Below are 20,813 nucleotides of genomic sequence, written 5' to 3'. Positions count from 1 at the left end.
TACTTTCTGACTTTAATTTCAACTTTTAAAAATTTCCAAAATAGTCTTTTGCATACTTTCAAAACTTGGTGTGTTTAGACTTGAAAGTTTAGACTTGAAACTCTTCTGCATATAAGTTATGAATAACTTTCAAGTGTTGCTGTTCTCCTAATTTCACATTTAAATAAGTGTAACCAAAGAATTAGTTCCTTGTCAAGGTTGCTGTTCCATTATAGTAACTGCAGTCATTGTTTATTGGAAGTTTTTCTGCTTTGCAGGCATATTGATTGTGGCTTGGCAATTCATATACATGTGTGAGTGTGTGTGTGTATGTGTATGAATTCTTTGAGCCATGAGATATTGATAATTATAGCCTTATCATATTTTTTTAAAACTTGACTTAACTGTGTTTGACTTACTATTCTAAAAAGAAGAGTTAACGTGAACTCTAAAAAGTTAGACACATCTTTTATCAATTTACATACTTGTTTATGTTTCAAATGTCTAAGACAGTGGAAGACTAGTCACCAAAAAAGAATAAGGAGATCATATGATAGGAAAATACGAAGTCAAATAGCTAACATTTATAGCGTTCTGAATGTTAACTGTATTTAGTTACAAGTTCTTTTCCTTTCAAACACTTGTTTAGTTCTTCGTCCTTAAGCTGTGTCTGCATGAAGCAACTGGTATGATTGTTTTGATCCAAACCTTCTTTTGGTCAACCATTTCTTTGCCAGCAATGAAGATGTTTAGAAAGGCAAATAAAATGCTTCTTTGGTTAGACTTTTCTTTGTGATATAAGGCTTGATTTAGTGATGTACTTTCCTGTATTGTGAATGAGAAGTTAATCTCGGGGAGAAAGACAAGTGGCTTGATGTTAGGCATTGATTATTAAGTTTCAGTTTTGTGTACGTAGACATAGGTTTGCTGTGGGGTAAACGAGATAAGATGCAGAAGACATGACGCGTAGGATGGTACCTCCAGTAAATGTTACCATAAAAGAAGGGGCGGGAGCATCAGCCTCTGTTTACACGTGGGCGGAGCATTTCCTTATCTTCACACTTGCTCAAAACTCCACTAAATGACCACATCATTATTTTAAAAGGCATAAGCCTACAAAGACAAAATGGGAGAGGATGAAATAGCAGATGAGAGAGGTCAAGAAATTCTGGAAGCTTAAAACGTGGTTAGAAATGGTAAAGGTTTAACAGATCTGAGAGAAAGGTAACCTTGGATTCCACCCGGAAAAGATCAGGATTAAAAGTACCCCTGAAGCAAAAGTCTGGGATGGATGAGAGCAGGAGGATTGGTAGAAAGGGAAAGGGCCGTTTCATCCAGTACCCTATCAAGACCACATAGGCATTCTCTCACCCCTTTGCCGCTACGGCGAGTTCATCCTGGTTTACTCTCTGGAAAGGGTGAGTAAAAAGGAGGCCTCTTTGTGACATGGCTTTCAACAAGCTTGCCTGTTAGTGTTTGTTTGTTTGTCAAAAAGGAAAGATCCAAGAAGGACTTAGCCAGAAACTAAAGGAGAGTGCCTCGTATGTGGTGAAAAGGGAATACTTTCAGGATGTTAATGATTATGAAATCATCAAATGAATTTTGCTGTACTTTTAGAACCTTTGGAACTTGAGAGAAATCTCTCCGCTGAGTTTATGTGGGCGGCAGCCAAATGCAGGGGTTATTGACTTCATGTAGCTCGATTCATTTTATTATCGATGGTAAAACTGAAAATCATGGAGGGAAATAGAATGTCAACATTTAAGATTTATAAACTGCCTGTTGGGAATGGTGGTCTTGGACCCAGAGATATTATTTGAAAGGAAGTTGGAAGGTGAGAAGGTTAGGTAATTGGTTGAGGAAGATAAAGAAAAAACTTATTGACGAGTACAATTAAGGTATTGTAAGCTGAGCACATCATAATTTCCATGTCTAAGCTAGGTAATAAACACTATAGTATATGAAGATAATTATCTATTTTTTTCTTTGAGAAAATTATTTTGAAGCCTGTATTTTAAAGAAGAAAATGCATCTCACAAAGAATCAAGAAATTCTCTTAATTTAAGTAAAGTACTGTACTCTATTCATCAGAATTCCCCAGAAAAAGAAAAAAAGAAACAAACAGTAGGCTATATGTGTAAGTATATGTGAACAGATAGATAGACAGCCAGACAGACAAGGAATCAGCTCACATGATTACGGAGGCTGAGAAGTCCCAAGGTCTGTCACTGGCAAGCTGGAGACCCAGGAGAAGTGTGTTCTGGTGTCAGATCCAGTCCAAAAGCCTGAGGACTAGGAGATGCTTCATTCCGAGTCAGAAGGCTGGAGACTGCTCAGGGCCCAGTTCAAAGCGGTCAGGAAGGATTCCCTCCTATTTAACCTTTTTGTTCTATAGTCATGTAGCCAATGATGACAGTTGGTCAACAACAGACCACCAACGATGGTGGTCCCATCAGACTATAATGGAGCTGAAAATCTCCCATCAGTTAGTGACCTTATAGCACCCTCGTGGAACACGGTATGTGTTTGTGCTGATGCTGGGAGAAAGAAGGCCACTGTGCTGCGAGTTGTACAGAAGCACAACCCATACAGTGAGTGCAGTACACGGTACTCGATACTGATCAAATGACTGTGTTACTGGCTTAAAGTGTACTCTTTCTACTTATTTAAAAAAGAGAGGTTTGCTGTAAAACAGCAAATCACGTTATACCAGTAGCAGCCTCGTACTGTTGTGTTAATTGAATATCTTTTTCTTTTTTGAGTGACGGAGACAGAGAGAGACAGATAGGGACAGACAGGAAGGGAGAGAGATGAGAAGCATCACTTCTTTATTGCAGCCCCTTAGTTGTTCATTGATTGCTTTCTCAAATGTGCCTTGACTGGGGGGCTACAGCAGAGCAAGTGACCCCTTGCCCAAGCCAGCAACCTTGGGCTCAAGTTGGTGAGCCTTGCTCAAACCAGATGAATCCACACTCAAGCTGACAACCTTGGGGTTTCGAACCTGGGTCCTCCGCGTCCCAGTCTAATGCTGTATCCACTGTGCCATCACCTTGTCAGGCTGAATATCTTGATTGTACCATTTTCTCTTGTGCTTGATTTAATCTCCTGTTGTTTTGTACAGTAACATGCTGTACAGAGATGTGTAGCCTAGGAGCAATAGGCTACACCAGTGGTCCGCAAAGTGCAGCTCGCGAGCCACGTGCGGCCCTTTGGCCCCTTGAGTGTGGCTCTTTGGTCAGCTTAGGAGAACCCTAATTAAGTTAATAACAATGTACCTACTTATATAGTTTAAGTTTAAAAAATTTGGCTCTCAAAGAAATTTCAATCATTGTACTGTTGATATTTGGCTCTGTTGACTAATGAGTTGGCCGGCCACTGGGCTGTACCAAAAAGCCTAGGTGTATAGTAGGCTATATCACTTAGATTCGTGTAAATGTTTGCACAAAAATAAAGTTGCCTAGCAATATATTTTTTAGAACATATCTCAGCTATTAGGTTGTGCATGACTGTATTCAGTTCTTCAACTGATTGTTTGAGGACCACCCACATTAGGGAGGGCAATCTCCTTTACTCAGTCAACTGATTCAAATAATAATCTCATCAAGAAATAACCTCAAAATCATACCTAGAATAATGTTTGACCCATGGCCCAATCAGGTTGACAAAAGTGACCAACACAAATACACAAAGGCATAAGATTAAACTGAAATTACTGGAGCTTTAATGTAGAAAAATATGAAAAACTGAACCATAATGAGAACAAAAGTATAAAAGGCAATCTATGAGACCTCATTGAAGTTAGATAATGGTAAAATTTTTTTTTTTTTTGTATTTTTCCGAAGCTGGAAACGGGGAGAGACAGTCAGACAGACTCCCGCATCCGCCCGACCGGGATCCACCCGGCACACCCACCAGGGGCGACGCTCTGCCCACCAGGGGGCGATGCTCTGCCCCTCCGAGGCGTCGCTCTGCCGCGACCAGAGCCACTTCAGCGCCTGGGGCAGAGGCCAAGGAGCCATCCCCAGCGCCCAGGCCATCTTTGCTCCAATGGAGCCTCCGCTGCGGGAGGGGAAGAGAGAGACAGAGAGGAAGGAGAGGTGGGTGGAGAAGCAAATGGGCGCTTCTCCTATGTGCCCTGGCTGGGAATCGAACCCGGGTCCCCCGTACGCCAGGTGGACGCTCTACCGCTGAGCCAACCGGCCAGGGCCGATAATGGTAAAATATTATAGATTTGGAACAAGAATTATGGACATTATTTTTAAGAAAGATAATTTTAGCACTTAAATCTAGATGCATCAGAATATGGAGACATTGAAATTTAGAAACCAGTGAGCAAGAAGCCCCTGAAGACCTAGATTGGGGTAAATACTGTGAAACAAAGTCTGGCTACAGGGAGGTGAAAAGGGTGAGTTACCTTTTAGAGTAGGTGCTTTGGGGAGAAAATACATAGTTTTTGATGCAAGAGGAAATTTCAGAAAATTATCATTGAACCTGTTAAGTGTTATTTCTTTTTCTTGAATTTCCAGAAAAACAAACCTCTTATTGTCATGTTTTCTTTTCTTTTTTGAATTAAGTGAGAGCACAGGAGGCAGAGAGACAGATCCACCTGACAAGCCCTCTGTGGGGCCATGCTCTGCCCATCTGGAGTGTTGCTCAGCATCCAAGCTATTTTTAGCACCTGAGGTGGAGGCCAAAAACCATCCTCAGCCCCTGGGCCAGCTGGAGCCAATCAAGCCATGGCGGTGGGAAGGGAGTGGCGGGTTAGAGATGCAGATGGTTGCTTCTCTTGTATGCCCTGACCAGAATCAAACCCAGGACATCCACATGCTGGGCTGACACTCTACCACTGAGCCAACTGTCCAGGGCTGTCTTGTCATGTTTTCTAATCCAAATTCATGTGATATCTTTTTCTGAAACTTAATTGAAATTCAAAAAGAAAGAAAAGAACTTGAGCAGATGAAAACAAACAAAATCAACATATATTGATGAAAATATAAGGATAAAAATTGAGTCTGAATGTTAGTATCATTGACAACAATGAGAAATTTAGAAGAGATTTATTTGTAGGAATACAAAATGAGGAATTTAAGATGACATGTAAAATTTAAAGTATGAAATATTAAAATGCCAACATGATGAGTGTTAATATGCCAGGGGAAATTTTTGTCTTGTACACAATAATTACAACTGTATTATTGTTTTTGTTTACTTTAAAGAATAAAAATATGTATCAGAAAAAAAAACAGTGCTGTAAAAGAGTTGCTATTATGATAAAATGATAATGTCTTTTAGCAAAATATCTGAAGGTACAAATAAATCTTTGTAAGGTAGCTATTACCATGCCTATATAGTTAACAAAGTTAACGTTGTGCACTCGTTCAACTAGCATTTGGTTTTAAAGTGTTTTTCTACTCTATCACTTCTTGCATATTGTATAATGCAATTATATATATGTCAGTTTCATATTTTATTTGTTTTTTTATTTTTTACAGAGACAGAGAGTGGGTCAGAGAGAGGGATAGACAGGGACAGACAGACAGGAACGGAGAGAGATGAGAAGCATCAATCATTAGTTTTTCATTGCGCATTGCAACACCTTAGTTGTTCATTGATTGTCTTCTCAAACGTGCCTTGACTGCGGGCCTTCAGCAGACCGAGTAACCCCTTGCTCGAGCCAGTGACCTTGAGTCCAAGCTGGTGAGCTTTTGCTCAAACCAGATGAGCCCACGCTCAAGCTGGTGACCTCGGGGTCTCAAACCTGGAGCCTCTGCATCCCAGTCCGACACTCTATCCACTGCGCCCCCACCTGGTCAGGCTGTATGTCAGTTTTATTGTAATAAAAATTTATGTTATTTTAATTACTGACTTGCTACAGGGAATAATGAAGTATAACTTCCATTTATTTGCAAAGATTAAGAAATTGAGGAGTTTAGAATATAGAATCAACTTTTTGAGGCACTGAAGGCATTCGGAATTTTTTTTGGGGGGGGGTTCCTGGTTCTGGTATTCTTTTTTTTTCACATTAAATGCCCCGGTCCTACCTGAACAGTCATAATGCAGTGGATTGAGCATCAGTTCCGGATGCTGAGGGCCCCAATTCGAAACCTTGAGGTTGCTGGCCTGAGCGCAGGGATGCTGGCTTGAGCAAAGGGTCCCTGGCTCACTGGCTCTGCTTGAATCCCCAGCCCCCACTCCTGTCAAGACACATATGAGAAGCAGTCAATAAAAAACTAAAGTGAAGCAACTACAAGTTATAGTGCTTCTTATTTCTCTCCTCCCTCCCCCTCCTGTCTTGAATGAATGAACGAATGAATAAACCAGTCCTGAGCTCAGCATCCTGCGGAACTGGAATGCCAAGCTGCCAACCTGTTTTTTAAGCTTGTGTTGTCAAAGAGGAGTTTCATTCCTCTTTCTGGTAGATGCTGAGAAATATCTCTGGAGGTAAGCTAATGGGCAGTACACACTTTAAACTGCTGTCCTCACTTGGAAAAGGAAAGGAGGCCAGCATCGGGAGAGGTGAATTTGGCTCTTGGGACCTGAGGGCCAGGTAGGCTTGGTGAGCTAACACAATGCTAGCTTTACGTCCTGAGAATTCACTGCCTGGGGGTCCAGGCATGTTAGAAAGAGCTGGTAGTACTAGTGTTACCAAGGACACCCCGTTGGGTGAGGGAAATGAGCACATTGGGTGGGTGAACACTAAGAGATTTCCTGCTAATTGTGACAGCATAACCATGACATAAATTCCAGATCCTTACAGTAGTTGTGTACTAGATTTGAAAAGGTGTTTTAAAATGCCTGACCCTTCTATGTCTTTCTTTTTCATTTTCTCTTTTTTCCTAGTTAATATGTTTGTAAACTAACCTTTTTGAGAGTGTTGTAAATACAGATTATGTAGCTGTGGTGTGGATAAACAGTGGGCTAATTGGGAAAGCTGTTTAGGGACATACTTATCCCGACCCTTCCTGACCCTGAGGGACATGACTGCCACGTGGGTGGTACTCGCAGCACTGCCTCCTGGTTCTCTGCGTGTGTGCGGACGAAGGGGACGGAGCCCTCTTCTCCACCCTGCCGGCATTTATTTTAGACTCTGATAGAAACGTTTTTGATTGAAAAAAAAAATATGTGTATGCACATTTCCCTGCTACCCTTCTATGTTTTAGAATAATATGTTTAAGTTTTTCCTGCTGAAAACTTTTAGTTTCTTTCTGGATAGATACATCATCATCTTAAAAAAACTTTTCACCCAAGATTTCTTTTTAAATGGTTCACAGTTAAATTTAAATTTCTATATTTAGGTAGAATTATGTTTATATACCAACCACCAGTATCCAGGAAATTCAGTGGTAAGGCTGACACATAGGGAGTTTATAGTCTATTTTGTAGACTGTGTATTTAGACAAGGTTTGAAGCTTGCTGAGCAAACTCCCTTCAACATTCAGGCAGAATTTCTTCAGTACAAACGCACTATTTGATTTCTTATAATTGTTAAGATAACAGTGTGTCACTTTTTAAAGATTAGTTCTCAGTAATATGTGTTAGATTTATTCCTTTCAAAGAACGATGCATTCAGGAACAGCTTTTATATGTAAATATTTTTATAATATTGGATAGAGTTGGTTTGGTGCAGTCACCACGGTGTGATCAAGTTTGAAGGACGTTACGGGCACATTTTCATAGTGTTTTTTTCTCCAGCATCTTTATTTTTTTCAGCTGCATGTATTTTATGTTCCTTCCATCTAATCAAAATAAGAAACTGATTTTATTTTGCCTGTGCCAAAAAATAGAACTATCATTTTTCACATTCTTTTATTTTCCAGGTCATTTTCAAGTCAGATTGTGTTTCTAGGGCTTCTGAATTCCAGAAAGCTCCCGACTGTAGATACAAGGGCCCAGATGGACATTGCAAGGGGAATCTAGCTTTTCGTGCAGTGTGTTTTGTGTTGTGCGTTCCAGAGACAGTTACCGTTTTGTGTGCATGTGATTAGTGTGGAAAGAAATTAATGCAGTCCCGTATTATGATTTATGGACTGAATCCTTTGCCCACTGAAGACTTGCCAAAACGAGAACTATTTTTTTTCCTTTGGATATTAGAAACAGCTACTGTTTTTGTTGATCTTTTAAAGGTCTGAATGGGCCTATTTCAAATCATACCAGCATGGGAGCTCAGATTAATAATATACTTATTCAACTAGTGATACTGAGTGAAACCATTGCTCACATGGATATGAGGATACAATTTCATAAAATTATTTTCAGGTGCATTAATGCATTTCTGGAAGCTGCACATGATTTTTCTTTTGCATGAAAGAAATCAAGGATTTCTGTTTATTGTATCAGTTACAGGTGGGCTTATGAGTTAATTTAATAGCATTTTTTTATACCTTAAAACATAAGACATTTTACTTTGAAAAACAGCAATGTGATTGCTGGATTATTACCAAAAAATTTTAACCCTTAGTATATTTATCTTTCTTGAGACATCAGATTATTGAGAAAAATTCCTCAATTTTTTTTGTTGGTAGTTACAGCAAGCTGCCGAAGTTTCTCAGCTTCGGGGAGCAAGGGTGATATCTGCTGAAGATCTTCTGTTTCTGATGCGCAAAGATAAGGTAATGTAAAAATGTTTCACTGAATAACATGCCATGTTTGGGTCATTATACTTAAATCTAATATTTAATTATTTGGCTACTTATACTTAAATAATGAAACTAAATGTCCTTGTTATATAGCTTTCCAATTGGAATTGTAACTGTTGAACTGATATTTTATAGTCTCATAGCTTGCATCACAAAATAGTTTACTATAAGAGAATTGATTTTTTTTAACATGGTGAAGGGCACGTATGTAAAATGATGTTGACAACTAATTCTCGCTTATTTGTATCTGTCTATTTAGACATATTCATTGCTACATAATATTCATTGAATATTCACTGTTGTGATAAGTAAGATATAACTGATTGGCATATTAAATTTTCTTCTAATTTTATACAGTTTTATAGGCTTTCAGAGAGTAATTATTTTAAACTTGGAATACAAAGTTTATTCTGTGACACGAGTTTATAGAAAATAGAAAAGCCTGACCTGTGGTGGCGCAGTGGATAAAGCGTCGACCTGGAAATGCTGAGGTCGCCGGTTCAAAACCCTGGGCTTGCCTGGTCAAGGCACCTATGGGAGTTGATGCTTCCAGCTCCTCCCCCCTTCTCTCTCTCTGTCTCTCTCTCCTCTCTCTCCCTCTCTGTCTCTCTCCTCTCTAAAAATAAATAAAGTAAAAAAAAAAAAAAAAAAAAAAAAGAAAATAGAAAAGCAATCAAGATGTGTATTCCAATAGCATATATATGTGTGTGTGTATGTTTATATACACAAAGACACACACACATACCATAATGTCTAGTGCAGTTATTTTATGCTTAAAGACCTACCTTTCTCTATTCTTCTAACACTGGTATCAAAATATCTAAGCTGGTATTTACATATCTAATTTTGTCATAACTCTCTCCTGGAGTAGCTAGTTGAAAATATTTTATAAATTTTACATGTTTTAATAAGTTTCATCTAAAGGATACATGTAAAACAGTAAGTGGATAATCCCAGTGACGAATGTCATCACAAGTGACAAGCAGTGCCTAGTTCCCAGTGTTCCACCTCTCACTGCGCCATTGGGTCTCCCTGGCCTTCAGTGACTCACTGTTCCGTTTCTCTGCCACCATTTTCATGTGCCTGGAGCTCTGCTTTTTATCAAAAGGCTTTCCGTCTGACCCCTTGGATAAACTTTTGGCTCATTAACTTTTAAGTAGCATGAGGAATAAAAAGGAAGAGAAAAGGAACGTCTTCACTCTCAAGAAGATATCTAGTTTAGAAAACCTAGATGATTAAATTGAAAGCATTTTAAGACTCAACAAAATTTTAGGGTTATGGGATTAAATGTAAGATGTAGAGAATGTAGGATTATTCAAAGTGGAGGTTTTCGCCTGTGGTAAGACTCGTGAGATGATATGTAGAATGGACCAAATGGAAAAGAACTGACCAGGATGCTGGTTGAGTAATCCAGACAAAATGTGATTACTATAATGGCTCTGGAAGTGGATAGGAAGGAAGAGTTCAGAGAGATAGTGAGGAGTGAAAATATGCAGGATTTGGTGCATATTTCATTGAACTTGGAGGACGACAGAGAAGTAGGCACTGCGTAGCAGGGGGGCTCTGAGGAAGGAGCCAGAAGATGCTGTTGGCAGGTAGGGGCCGTGAACAGGACGCTCTGTGAAGGTCTAGAGCACAGTGCAGTTCGAATATGCCTGGTCAGTTTTCCTCTTTCACTGACAGTGCTAAAGAGACTAGCACAAAAAAGGGTCCACAGTGACCCTTTCAAATCATACTGAAGTTTCAAATCACACTGAAACTTCAGGAACATGCACTAATTGACAGTGCCCTTTGCTCCCCAGAAGGACTTTTTTTTTTTGAGATAGAGAGAGAGAGAGAGAGAAAGAGGGAGACAGGCAGGAAGGGAGAGAGATGAGAAGCATCAATTCTTTGTTGCAGCTCCCTAGTTGTTCATTGATTTCTTTCTCATATGTGCCTTGACGTTGGGGAGGGGGGGGGGTACAGCAGAGCGAGTGACACCTTGCTCAAACCAGATGAGCCCACATGGGCTCAAGCTGACGAGCTACGCCTTCCGAACCTGAGTCCTCTACGTCCCAGTTAGACTCTCTATCCACCACGCCACCACCTGATCCGGCTCCAGAAGGACTCTTAGCCAGAATGTTTTTAGCACCTGAGAACATAGCTGTAATGTGATACTTGCCATTGTTCTCATCTCTCTCCTAAACATGATCATTTTATTTATATACTAATATGTTCCAAACAGAATTTAAAGTAGTTTACAGAGGTATAATATAAGACAAAATAAGATCTAAAGTCCTCAATGGACTCAGGAAAGAGGAAAGAATAGTGAAAGACCTATTTTTTTCTCTTTCAGTTTACAAAAGCAGTATTTCTTGACTGCCTACTGTATTTTACATATTATACTAAGTAATGTATTTATTCCACCCAATAGTCCCCTAAGGTAAGTACTTTACTTACTTTACAAATAAAGAAGCAGAGGTTCAAAGATTATCTTCTACCTCTGACCCTGCTGAGCCTTAGTTGCAAGACTGATTTTTTATTGAATTTATTGGGGTGACAATTGGTTATTAAAATTATACAGGTTTCACATGCACAATTCTACAGCCCATCATTTGTACACTGCACTGTGCATTCACCACCCCAAGTCAAGTCTCCCTCCATCACCATCTGCCCCTCTACAGGCCACCTCCCCCCTCCCCTGCCCCTCCTTGTGGGGACACTGTTGTCCGTGTCTGTGAGGTCTTTTCCTTTGCAACACTAATTCTAACCTCAATTGCACTATGGATAGAAAGGAGCTGATTATAGTTGTCTATATCTCAGGGCTATTGAAATGATCAAATAAAATGCATGTCAAAGAGCTTTTGTAAAATGCAGGAGGTTTCAGCTATTACTAGGAATCTTAAAGCTAAAGGTCAAGAACCAGTAGCAATACATTCTAAGTGTAAGTACACAAGTTATGCAGTGTTACCGGTTATTTTCAGAGTTAAGCAGTGTTTGGTCCTCGAATAAACCTAGGGGAAGCCATCATTAAACAACTATCATTAATCAGCTTTGAGTTTCATAAAAATATGTTTCTCATATTACCGAATGTTTTCCAGAAATATAAGCCATAAATCAGCTCTTCTAAATAAAAGAAAAGATGCTCAGAGAATAAAAAACAATAAAAAAAAAGAGAGGGCCTGCCTTTTAAAGCAGTTGTTACAAACTCCTTGTCTAGATTGTTTATAGATAATTTTTAAAATTAAAATAGCTTAGTATGGAGAGTGTGATAGTTATCACAATCTTCAGAAACAATTTAGGACTTTTTATAAGATCTAAATATGAAGGGAATTATTATGATTCCGGAGCACCTAGATACTTGTAAATGAAAAGTGCTTTTAAAAATGCTTACGTTTCAGCTTTTATGTTTAATTTGATGAGCGTATTATTTTTTACTACCATCGTATTATGTTGAAAATTTGTGTGTTTTCTCCAATGATTCTGACGTTCTACTTTATTAAATATAGTTATTAGAGTTTTGACTTAGTAAAGTGAATATATGTGCAAAGTTTCTAATTTACTGATTTCATGTTTTTTAATAGAAAAAACTTAGAAGACTGCTAAAATACATGTTTTTCCGAGACTACAAGTCAAAGATTGTCAAAGGCATGGACGAGGATGATCTTCTCGAAGGTAAACAGAACACAACACGAACCTGAGAACAGGGACGCGTGTGCGCTGGGCCTCACGTCTTGCGCCGTCAGTGTAGATACCCCGGCCAGAGCAGAATAGATGAACTTCTGTTACACAATGTAGTTTAGAAAGTAACCAGATGTTTATTTAGTTGGCAGCTAAATTGTATGATTTTCTACTTATGTGACTTAATAGTAATCTGGTATTTCAATTTTATCTTTTAATAATATGACCTGCTTTATATCAGAATATCATGAAACTAAGAAAATTATATTGATTTAAAACCTTATTATAGCAAGCATAATTTTTCTGTTATGTATGTAGAGAGCCAGAACTATATTATATCTTTGAAATTGATACATATGAATTTTTGTTAATGTATTATAGAAAGTATCTGATACGTTTTATGATATAAAGTCACCTCATTTTGGTGTGTGTTTCTATGATATTTGAAATCTAACAAAAAGACTAACAGTAAAATATTTTTTTTGTCTGGCTTTCTAACACATTCCTCATTCTGGAATATTTAGAACAAATATTAATGTTGCAGAGTCTAACAGTGCTAAGATGAAAATAGATAATTACTAAACAATGCTTACTGAATCAAAATAAATACAGTTGACCCTTGAACAGTATGGATTTGAATTGCAGGTCCACATATTTGCAGATTTTTTTTATTAAGGGAGAAGCAGGGAGGCAGAGAGACAGACTCTTGCATATGGCCCTACGAAGATCCACCCAGCAGGCCTCCTACCCCACAGTGCTCTGCCCCTGTGGGGTGTTGCTCAGCAACCGAGCTATTTTAGTGCCTGAGGTGAGGTCATGGAACCATTATCAGTGCCTTCGGCCAACTTGCTCTAACCATTTGAGCCATGGCTGTGGGAAAAGAAGAGAAAGAGAGAGAAAGAGAAGGAAGTGGGGGAGGGGTAGAGAAGCAGATGGTTGCTTCTTTGTGCCTTGACTGGGAATTGAACTCTGGACTTCCACATGCAGGGCTGATGCTCTATTGCTGAGCCAACCAGCTAGGGCCTATTCAGATTTTTTAAAATAAATACTATAAAGGTATATTCTCTTATAATTTTCTTCACATTTTCTTTCTCTGACTTACTTTATTGTAAGAATACCGTATATAATAAATATAATACATAAAATATATGTTCATCAACCCTGTTATCTATCAGTAGGGTTTCCAGGAGGCTGTTAATAGTTAAGTTTTTGAGGGAGTCAAATATTACACATGGATTTTTTTCACAGAATCATGTATAGCACCCCTAACCCTCAAATTGTTCAAGGGTCAATGTGTATTGTGCTTTCTTTTTCTTTTTCTTTTTCTTTTTTCTTTTTACAGGGACAGAGAGAGAGACGGAGGGATAGATAGGGACAGACAGGAACGGAGAGAGATGAGAAGCATCAATCATCAGTTTTTCGTTGTGACACCTTAGTTATTCATTGATTGCTTTCTCATATGTGCCTTGACCATGGGCCTTCAGCAGACCGAGTAACTCCTTGCTCCCACCAGTGACCTTGGGTCCAAGCTGGTGAGCTTTTTGTTCAAGCCAGATGAGCTGCGCTCAAGCTGGCGACCTCGGGGTCTCAAACCTGGGTCCTCCGCATCCCAGTCCGATGCTCTATCCACTGCACCATCGCTGGTCAGGCAATGTGTGTTGTGCTTTTAGAAATAACTCATATATTTTGGATTGAACACAGTCACTGCATAGCGGTATTTACTGATGAAGTAGCTAAACAGATTCTACCAGATTAAGAAGAATTCCAGAATACTACTTAAAACCAGCTGAAGGGTTAACAGACTTTGAGAGAGAAGTACTTTCATTTGTCTTCAACAAATCAGCAAGTGCAATAGCCATGCAAAAAAAATATAATAATTCTGATCAAATGTTTAATCAATGCTGCCTATTTAATATTCCTGAAATTCTCACAGAACTTAATTTCTGGGAAATAGTTCTCCAGCTGAATTTAACTGTTACCTTTTATGGAGAGCATAAAGAATATAGACTTGGAGCAAAATAGACCTGAACTGCAATTAATCCCAGTTCTCTGCTTTCTTTCTGTATGTTGTTGAGGGTCAGTTTTCTCATAGGTAAGTTGTAACAGTGCCACTTCTCAGGTGGAGTTATTCTGAGGTTTCATCGCACTGTGTGAAAGCACCTGACACATTCCTACAGTGAATGAATGGCGGCTGTTAGGACCACGCTTTGAACACCAGACACTCAGTGGTGAGACTAGTATGCAGGTGCACTAACATCATCATATCAGCTTGCTGTCCTCTCTTCCTTATTTATTTCAAATCTCTCCTCTTTGTCCTCATTTACATTTTCTAATTATGTGTGTCTTACATAAAATTTCTGAATAGTTGATATAATTTATAAGATAAACTACTTAAGTGATCTACATCTGATACTGAGGTGGGACTTGTGGAATGGCTATGTCAGGCGTGTGCTATATTCTGCCCCAGTGAACCACATTTACCTAGTGATGATTTTTTAAAGTAATAGTTTAAGTTTTCAGAAATTGTCATAAGGGCATACAACAAATGGAGAAACACATATTTAAGAAAATCTTCTAAATCTTATTAAGAACAGTGGGAATCTGCTACTTTTAAGCCATCACCTATTCCCATCGTTCCTCTCCTTCCCTGCCACCCCATCTCAGTGTAATAGGAGCTTTACTCTGGCTAAGTGTGGACAAGAACACTGGGCACCTGCTTCTCCAGCTCCCAGTCTACAGTTTCCCCCCAGGAGGGGCAGGAAGTCAGCATCGCTCCTTGCTCTGGCTTCACATTGCAGAAGCTTTGTTCTGGGCAGGCATAATAAATGGACGGGAACTTCCTCTCATCCTCTGTTCATAGGGAAATTCTGCCCAGCCATAGCAGGCTCAGAATACTGCGTCCTGGTTGCCTGCACCCTAGCCTTCTCATAGGGAGTAAGGATCCATGTCTGAAGGGACAAGGCTAGAAGGCAGAGGGCTCCCATCCTTGACCAACTCCCCACTCTTGGATCCAGGAGAGGCTTTGCAGGAGAAGCTCATTGCCGTTTCCACCCCCAGTTTTAGTACAATGGTCAAAGGTTTAGTTCAAAGGAAAAGGCAGGACTTAATAACAGGATAGCTCTCTCTGCAGCCCCCACCCCCCAAGGGGACTATGTGGACCAGAGCATGTAAAAAATAGTGGCGATCCTGGTGGTAAACAATTAAGGAGAAGCTGGTAGCTGTCTAGTACTAGTTACAACAAGCAGCAACAGTACATAAGCTAAAAGTTTCACAGAGGAAACAAAGGGAAGAGACAGATGAGAAGAGTCCTCCTAGTGTCAGAGCAAAACTTAAAAGCTGGCAGCACCTTGACTCTGCAAAGGGGCCCAATGCTATTTTAGATCATCCTGTGGAGCAACTTATGCTCACGAGTATTAACAAAAGCCATAGAGCAGTCAGCCGGGAATTAGTGGGAGCTAATAGCTGTGTGTGGTATCAATAGAGTCAGACCAGCAAGTAACTTAATGGAGAGATCAGGAAAAATTAAAGCCAAAGAGAAAACGACTAAAATCAGCCATCCTTGGAAACTGAGAAGACTGCATGCTCAAGGCTCGGCCCTCTGAGGAGCCCTCTGAGGCTACACACTGAGAGGGAAAGAGATTGTATTGAACTCGTCCAGCCAAGTCACTAAACAAATAAACAAGCAAACAATGACAAAAAGCCCCATGATTAGGAGGGAATTATTATTTAAGTTACTGCAGTATACTACCTACAATGTCCATCTTCAACAGCAGTGACAACGAAATAGTAGATATGCAAGGAAAAGGTATGTGTGACCCCTAAATGGGGGGGCGAGAGCAGACGACATGAGTGGCTCAGGCATTGGACACAGGGACAGAAACTTAACGTACCTGTTATAAATGTGTTCATAGAATTAAAGGAGACCATATTTAAAGCACAGAAGGTGGTATGATTACAGTGTTTCACAAAATAGAGAATATCAATTAAAAGATAGAAATTATAAAAAGAAACTAATGGAAATTCTGGAGTTGAAATATCCAAAATGAAAAACTCAGTAGAGGGCCTCAGTGTTAACTTTGAACTAACAGAAGAAAAAGAGTGAACTAGAAGGCAGATTGCTAAAGAGTATGCAATCTGAAGTACAAAGAGAAAAGAAGAATGAGAGAAAGCTAAAAGAGCTTCAGAGAAATATGAGACACCATTAGGTGAGCCAACATATGCAAAATGGGACTACCAGAGGTAGGAAAAAGAAAAGGGGAACAGGAAAAAAATAGTCAAAGAAATAATGATTAAAAACTTTTCAGCTTCAGTGAAAACTATTAATCTATACATCCAAACAGCTTAACAGGGTCCAAGTATGTTAAACACTTAGAGATCCACACACAGATACATTCCAGTAGAAACGTTGAAAGACAAAGAAAATCATGAAAACTACAAGAGAAAAGCAGCTCATCACATACAACAGAACCCTAACAATATTAACAGCTCACTTCTCCTTAGCCATATAGGTCAGATAATAGTAGGATTACATATTCAAAGTGCTGAAAGAAAGCAGTGTCAACCAAGAAACACATTCAGCAAAACTGTCTTTCAAAAATGAAGGCACAATAAAGGTATTTCCAGATAAATGAAAATTGAGGGAATTTCTTGCTATCAAACTCATACAAAACCTGCTAAAGGAAGTTCTTCAAGCTAAAAGCAAGATGCTCCAGATACCAATTTGAGCTTGACCAGTGGTGGCACGGTTGATAGAGTGTCAACTTGGGATGCTGAGGTATCCAAGTTCGAAACCCTGAGGTCACTGGCTTGAGCATGGGCTCACCAGCTTGAGTGCAGGGTCACCAGCTTGAGTGTGGGATCATTGATACGATCCCATGGTCGCTGGCTTGAGTCTACAGATTGCTGGCTTGAAGCCCAAGGTCACTGTCTTGAGCCCAAGGTCACTGGTTTGAGCAAGGGTTTCATGGGCTCAGATTGAGCCCCCAGTCAAGGCACATATAAGAAGCAATCAAACAACTAAAGTGCTGCATCTACAAGTTGATGCTTCTCATCTCTCTTTCTTTCACTCTTTCACTTGCTGAAAGAAAAAAAAAATGAATCCACATCCCCACACACAAGAAAAGAGAAACTGTAAAGATAAGCACGTAGGTGCTGGCTGGTTAGCTCAATTGGTTAAAGGATCATTCTGAAACAACAAGGTTGCAGGTTTGATTCCCAGGTCAGGGCACATACAGGAGTTAGACAAAAAAATGCACGACTGAGCAGAACAACAGATGCTTCCCTTACCCCCCCCCCCCCCCTTTCTTTCTCTGTCTCTCTAAAAAAATCAATAAAAATCAAGCCTGGGCCAGATAGCTTGGTTGGTTGGAGCCTCGTCTCGGAGCACGGAGGTTGCCAGTTTGATTCCCTGGTCAGGGCACCTACAGGAGCAGCTCCATGTTCCTGTCTCTCTCTCTTCCTGCCTCTCTCAAAAAAAAAAAAAAAAAAAGAAAAGATAACTATCATATGTAGGTAAATGTGAGACAATATAATGCATATTTATTTTTCTTAACTAACTTAAAAACAATTGTATAAAACTGTATTTATAATGTTGGTCTATAACATGTAGATAGATATATAATATATTTGACACAACATAAGTGAAGTGGGTCGTAACAAAACTGTATTGGAGTAAGGAGTGACACAAGATAGTTGGTGTAAGTTACGAAAAAATGAAAAAAAATAGAATTGGTAAATAATATGGTTAATATAACCAATTCTGTAGATATTTACTCTCTTTCCTATAAAGACTGAAACTATATCCAGAAGAAACAAAAAAATCTGAATAGACCTATGATAAATAAAGGGTTTGAATTAGTAATTTAAAAACTTCCCTCAAAGGAAAAACCCTTGCCTAGATGATTTCACTGATGAATTCTACCAAATATTTAAAGACAGTTAATATTAATACTTCCCCAACTCTACAAGGTAAGTCTTACCCTGATGTGAAATCCAGACAGGCATCACAAGGAAAAAAGCAACTGTAGACTAACACTTTGGGATATAGATGCAGGAATTCTCAACAGCATACCGGGAAACCAAATCCAGCAAGGTCTCTAAGGTTCTACATCACGATCAAGTAGGTTTCATCCCGAAAATGGAAGATTGGTTTAAGCTGAAAAAACAATTTTTATGAAAAAAAAACAATTTGTTTAGTTAATCATATTAATAGCATCGAAGTAAAAAATCACATGATCATCTCAATAAATGTAGAAAAATCATTTTAAGAAATCAAGTCTTTTGTGGGTTTTTATTTTTGTTTGAATTTTTTAGTTATTTTCAACTAAAAGAAATTTTTTAATTAGTTTATATTCAGTATTAATTTGTATTAGTTTCAGGTGTACACTGTAGTAGGCAGTCGTATTCTTTACCAAGTGTTCCTCCTGATACTGCCAGTGCCCACCTGACCCATACACAGTCATTACAATGTTATTGGCTCTATTCCCTATGTTAAATACTGTCTGTCCCTATGACTGTTTCATAACTACAGATCTGTGCCTCACAATCCCTTCACCTTTTGCACAGCTGTCTTGTGTCTCTTGTTAGAAGGGTACTAATTTAATTCAGGAAGGCTCCTCCATCATGACTTAATTACCTTCCAAAGTCTTTACCCCAGAATACCATCACAATGGGAATTAGGTTCAAAATACGAATTTTAGGTGAACATTCTGCCAAGTTGAAGAAATTCCCTTCTCATCCTACTCTGTTGAGTGTTCTTCTCATGACAGACTTTTGGATTTGGGTAATTCAGTCATGAGGGAGAAGTCTGCATTAGTAGCATTCTAAATGAGAGACACTAGAGAGCTTGCTGGATTCCTTCTGCTCTCTGCCATGTGAGGGTACGAGAACACTGCCATCTGCCAACCAGGAAGCACACCCTCATCAGACACCAGGTCTATTGGCCTTCCTAGCCCGCAAAACTATGAGAAATAATTGTTTAGCCAAACTTTCTAAGGTGTATTTATTATAGCAGCCAAAACTGACCAAGACAACCATCTGTTAAAAACTCACAGCTAACATCATATTTAATGATGAAAAACTGGATACTTTCACCCTATTTTTATTTGATATAAAGATCTTTATCACATTAAAAAAATAATCTAGCTCTTTCTCACTAATTCATTCATAAAATCCCACTAATACTTTTATGCATTAAACTGTATTAATTACCTATTGCAGAATTACAGTCCATCCTGACCTTCTGCAATAACTTTCTCAGAGTTATGTTTTGCTTTTAAATGTACTTTTATCTCTTAAATAAAGAAGGATATGTTCTCATCCCTTTAGGTTTCAAATGTATTGCCAAAGCAATGTACATAATATTCTCTCCTTTTAATCTCATGTGTCAATTCTGATGTTATTTATTTTATGTCTTTGTTTTTATTTTCTTAATTCTGCCTGCCAGAGCAGGATTCTTTTTCCAAATCTGAGAGCCTTTTATCTTTTTTTTTTTTTTGGTAAGGAACTTTAATCTGTCCATTCACACTTATTGTGGTAATTGATAATTTGGTTTTATTCTCTCTTGTGAAATGAATAAATGATTTAATTCTGTAAGTCTTACATTTTTATTTTGAATGCAAAGATTTTCCTTTGAAAAATTATTTTGAGAGAATTATACTTCTGATTTTCATGTTCAGTATTCATTACATGTAATGATTGGTGCTGATGTAACCTTATTCAACAAATTTCTTTTTTCTTTCCCTTATCTTCATGAAGACAAATTGAGTGGCAGTAACAATGCAAACAAAAGACAAAAAATCGCTCAAGATTTTCTCAGCTCTATTGATCAAACAGGAGAACTCTTGGCAATGTTCGAAGATGATGAACTTGATGAAATTAAACAAGAAAGAATGGAGGTATAGTTCATTCTTCCCTTTTAACAGTAAAAGAATAGCCATTGCAGTTGTAGTGCCTGTCCTCTCTGGTTCTGTTATTATGTCCTTTAAATGATGTCTGAAACACTGAAATCCGAGATCTCGTGTCTGCAGGGCACTGTACGGGGCGGCAGCCTGGACAGGCTGTCAGACTTGCCTTCAGAGTTGACATGGGGAGAGGACTTAAGTTTTCTCTTCCTATCTCCTCTTTTTGAGTATCATCAGTAGATTTCCCTCAGCTTCCTTCTTTCTTTTCAGAATCTTACTTTTACTGCTCGTTCATTCCTTAAAAGCTAACTCATGATTAAATATTTATTTTTTTGTTCCAAATCGTCCTGTTAGCTTTGTGGGCAAACGTTAATTTTTAACTGCATCTGTGTTGGCGTAGAGGGTGAAGAACTATTTTCCAGGTTGTAGTTGCAGGTTGTGGTTGACCTCACTCACTAAGGGAGTATCCCGGGCAATGACATGCTTTGTATCACTGTAGCACAAGGTCAGTGACATGTGTTTGGATTCCCTGGATATGTTTTCACGATGAATATGAAAATTGTATGCCTTTTATGGACCTTAGTTTATCTATTCGTAAGGCTGTCTCCATAAGTACTTTGAAAAAAGAAAAGTAATG

General features: G+C 38.8%; 1 protein-coding gene across 10 annotated transcripts in view; it reads left to right on the top strand.

The window, feature by feature from the left end:
* The window catches only part of SUPT3H (SPT3 homolog, SAGA and STAGA complex component), a 454,300-nt gene that overhangs the window by 288,652 nt on the left and 144,835 nt on the right, over window positions 1–20,813 (top strand). For 9 of the 10 annotated variants that reach the window (XM_066251706.1, XM_066251714.1, XM_066251733.1 and 6 more), the window contains 3 exons: window positions 8,502–8,588; window positions 12,179–12,269; window positions 20,031–20,170. In XM_066251706.1, the coding sequence (XP_066107803.1) occupies window positions 8,502–8,588; window positions 12,179–12,269; window positions 20,031–20,170 (318 nt within the window). Of the gene's footprint in view, window positions 1–6,376; window positions 6,421–8,501; window positions 8,589–12,178; window positions 12,270–20,030; window positions 20,171–20,813 lie in introns of those variants that run through there. The other variant, XM_066251762.1, reaches the window with a different exon arrangement.

Source organism: Saccopteryx bilineata, chromosome 1 (genome assembly GCF_036850765.1).
Source record: "Saccopteryx bilineata isolate mSacBil1 chromosome 1, mSacBil1_pri_phased_curated, whole genome shotgun sequence".
NCBI classification, from domain to species: domain Eukaryota; kingdom Metazoa; phylum Chordata; class Mammalia; order Chiroptera; family Emballonuridae; genus Saccopteryx; species Saccopteryx bilineata.
This window is presented reverse-complemented; position numbering and strand designations above follow the sequence as displayed.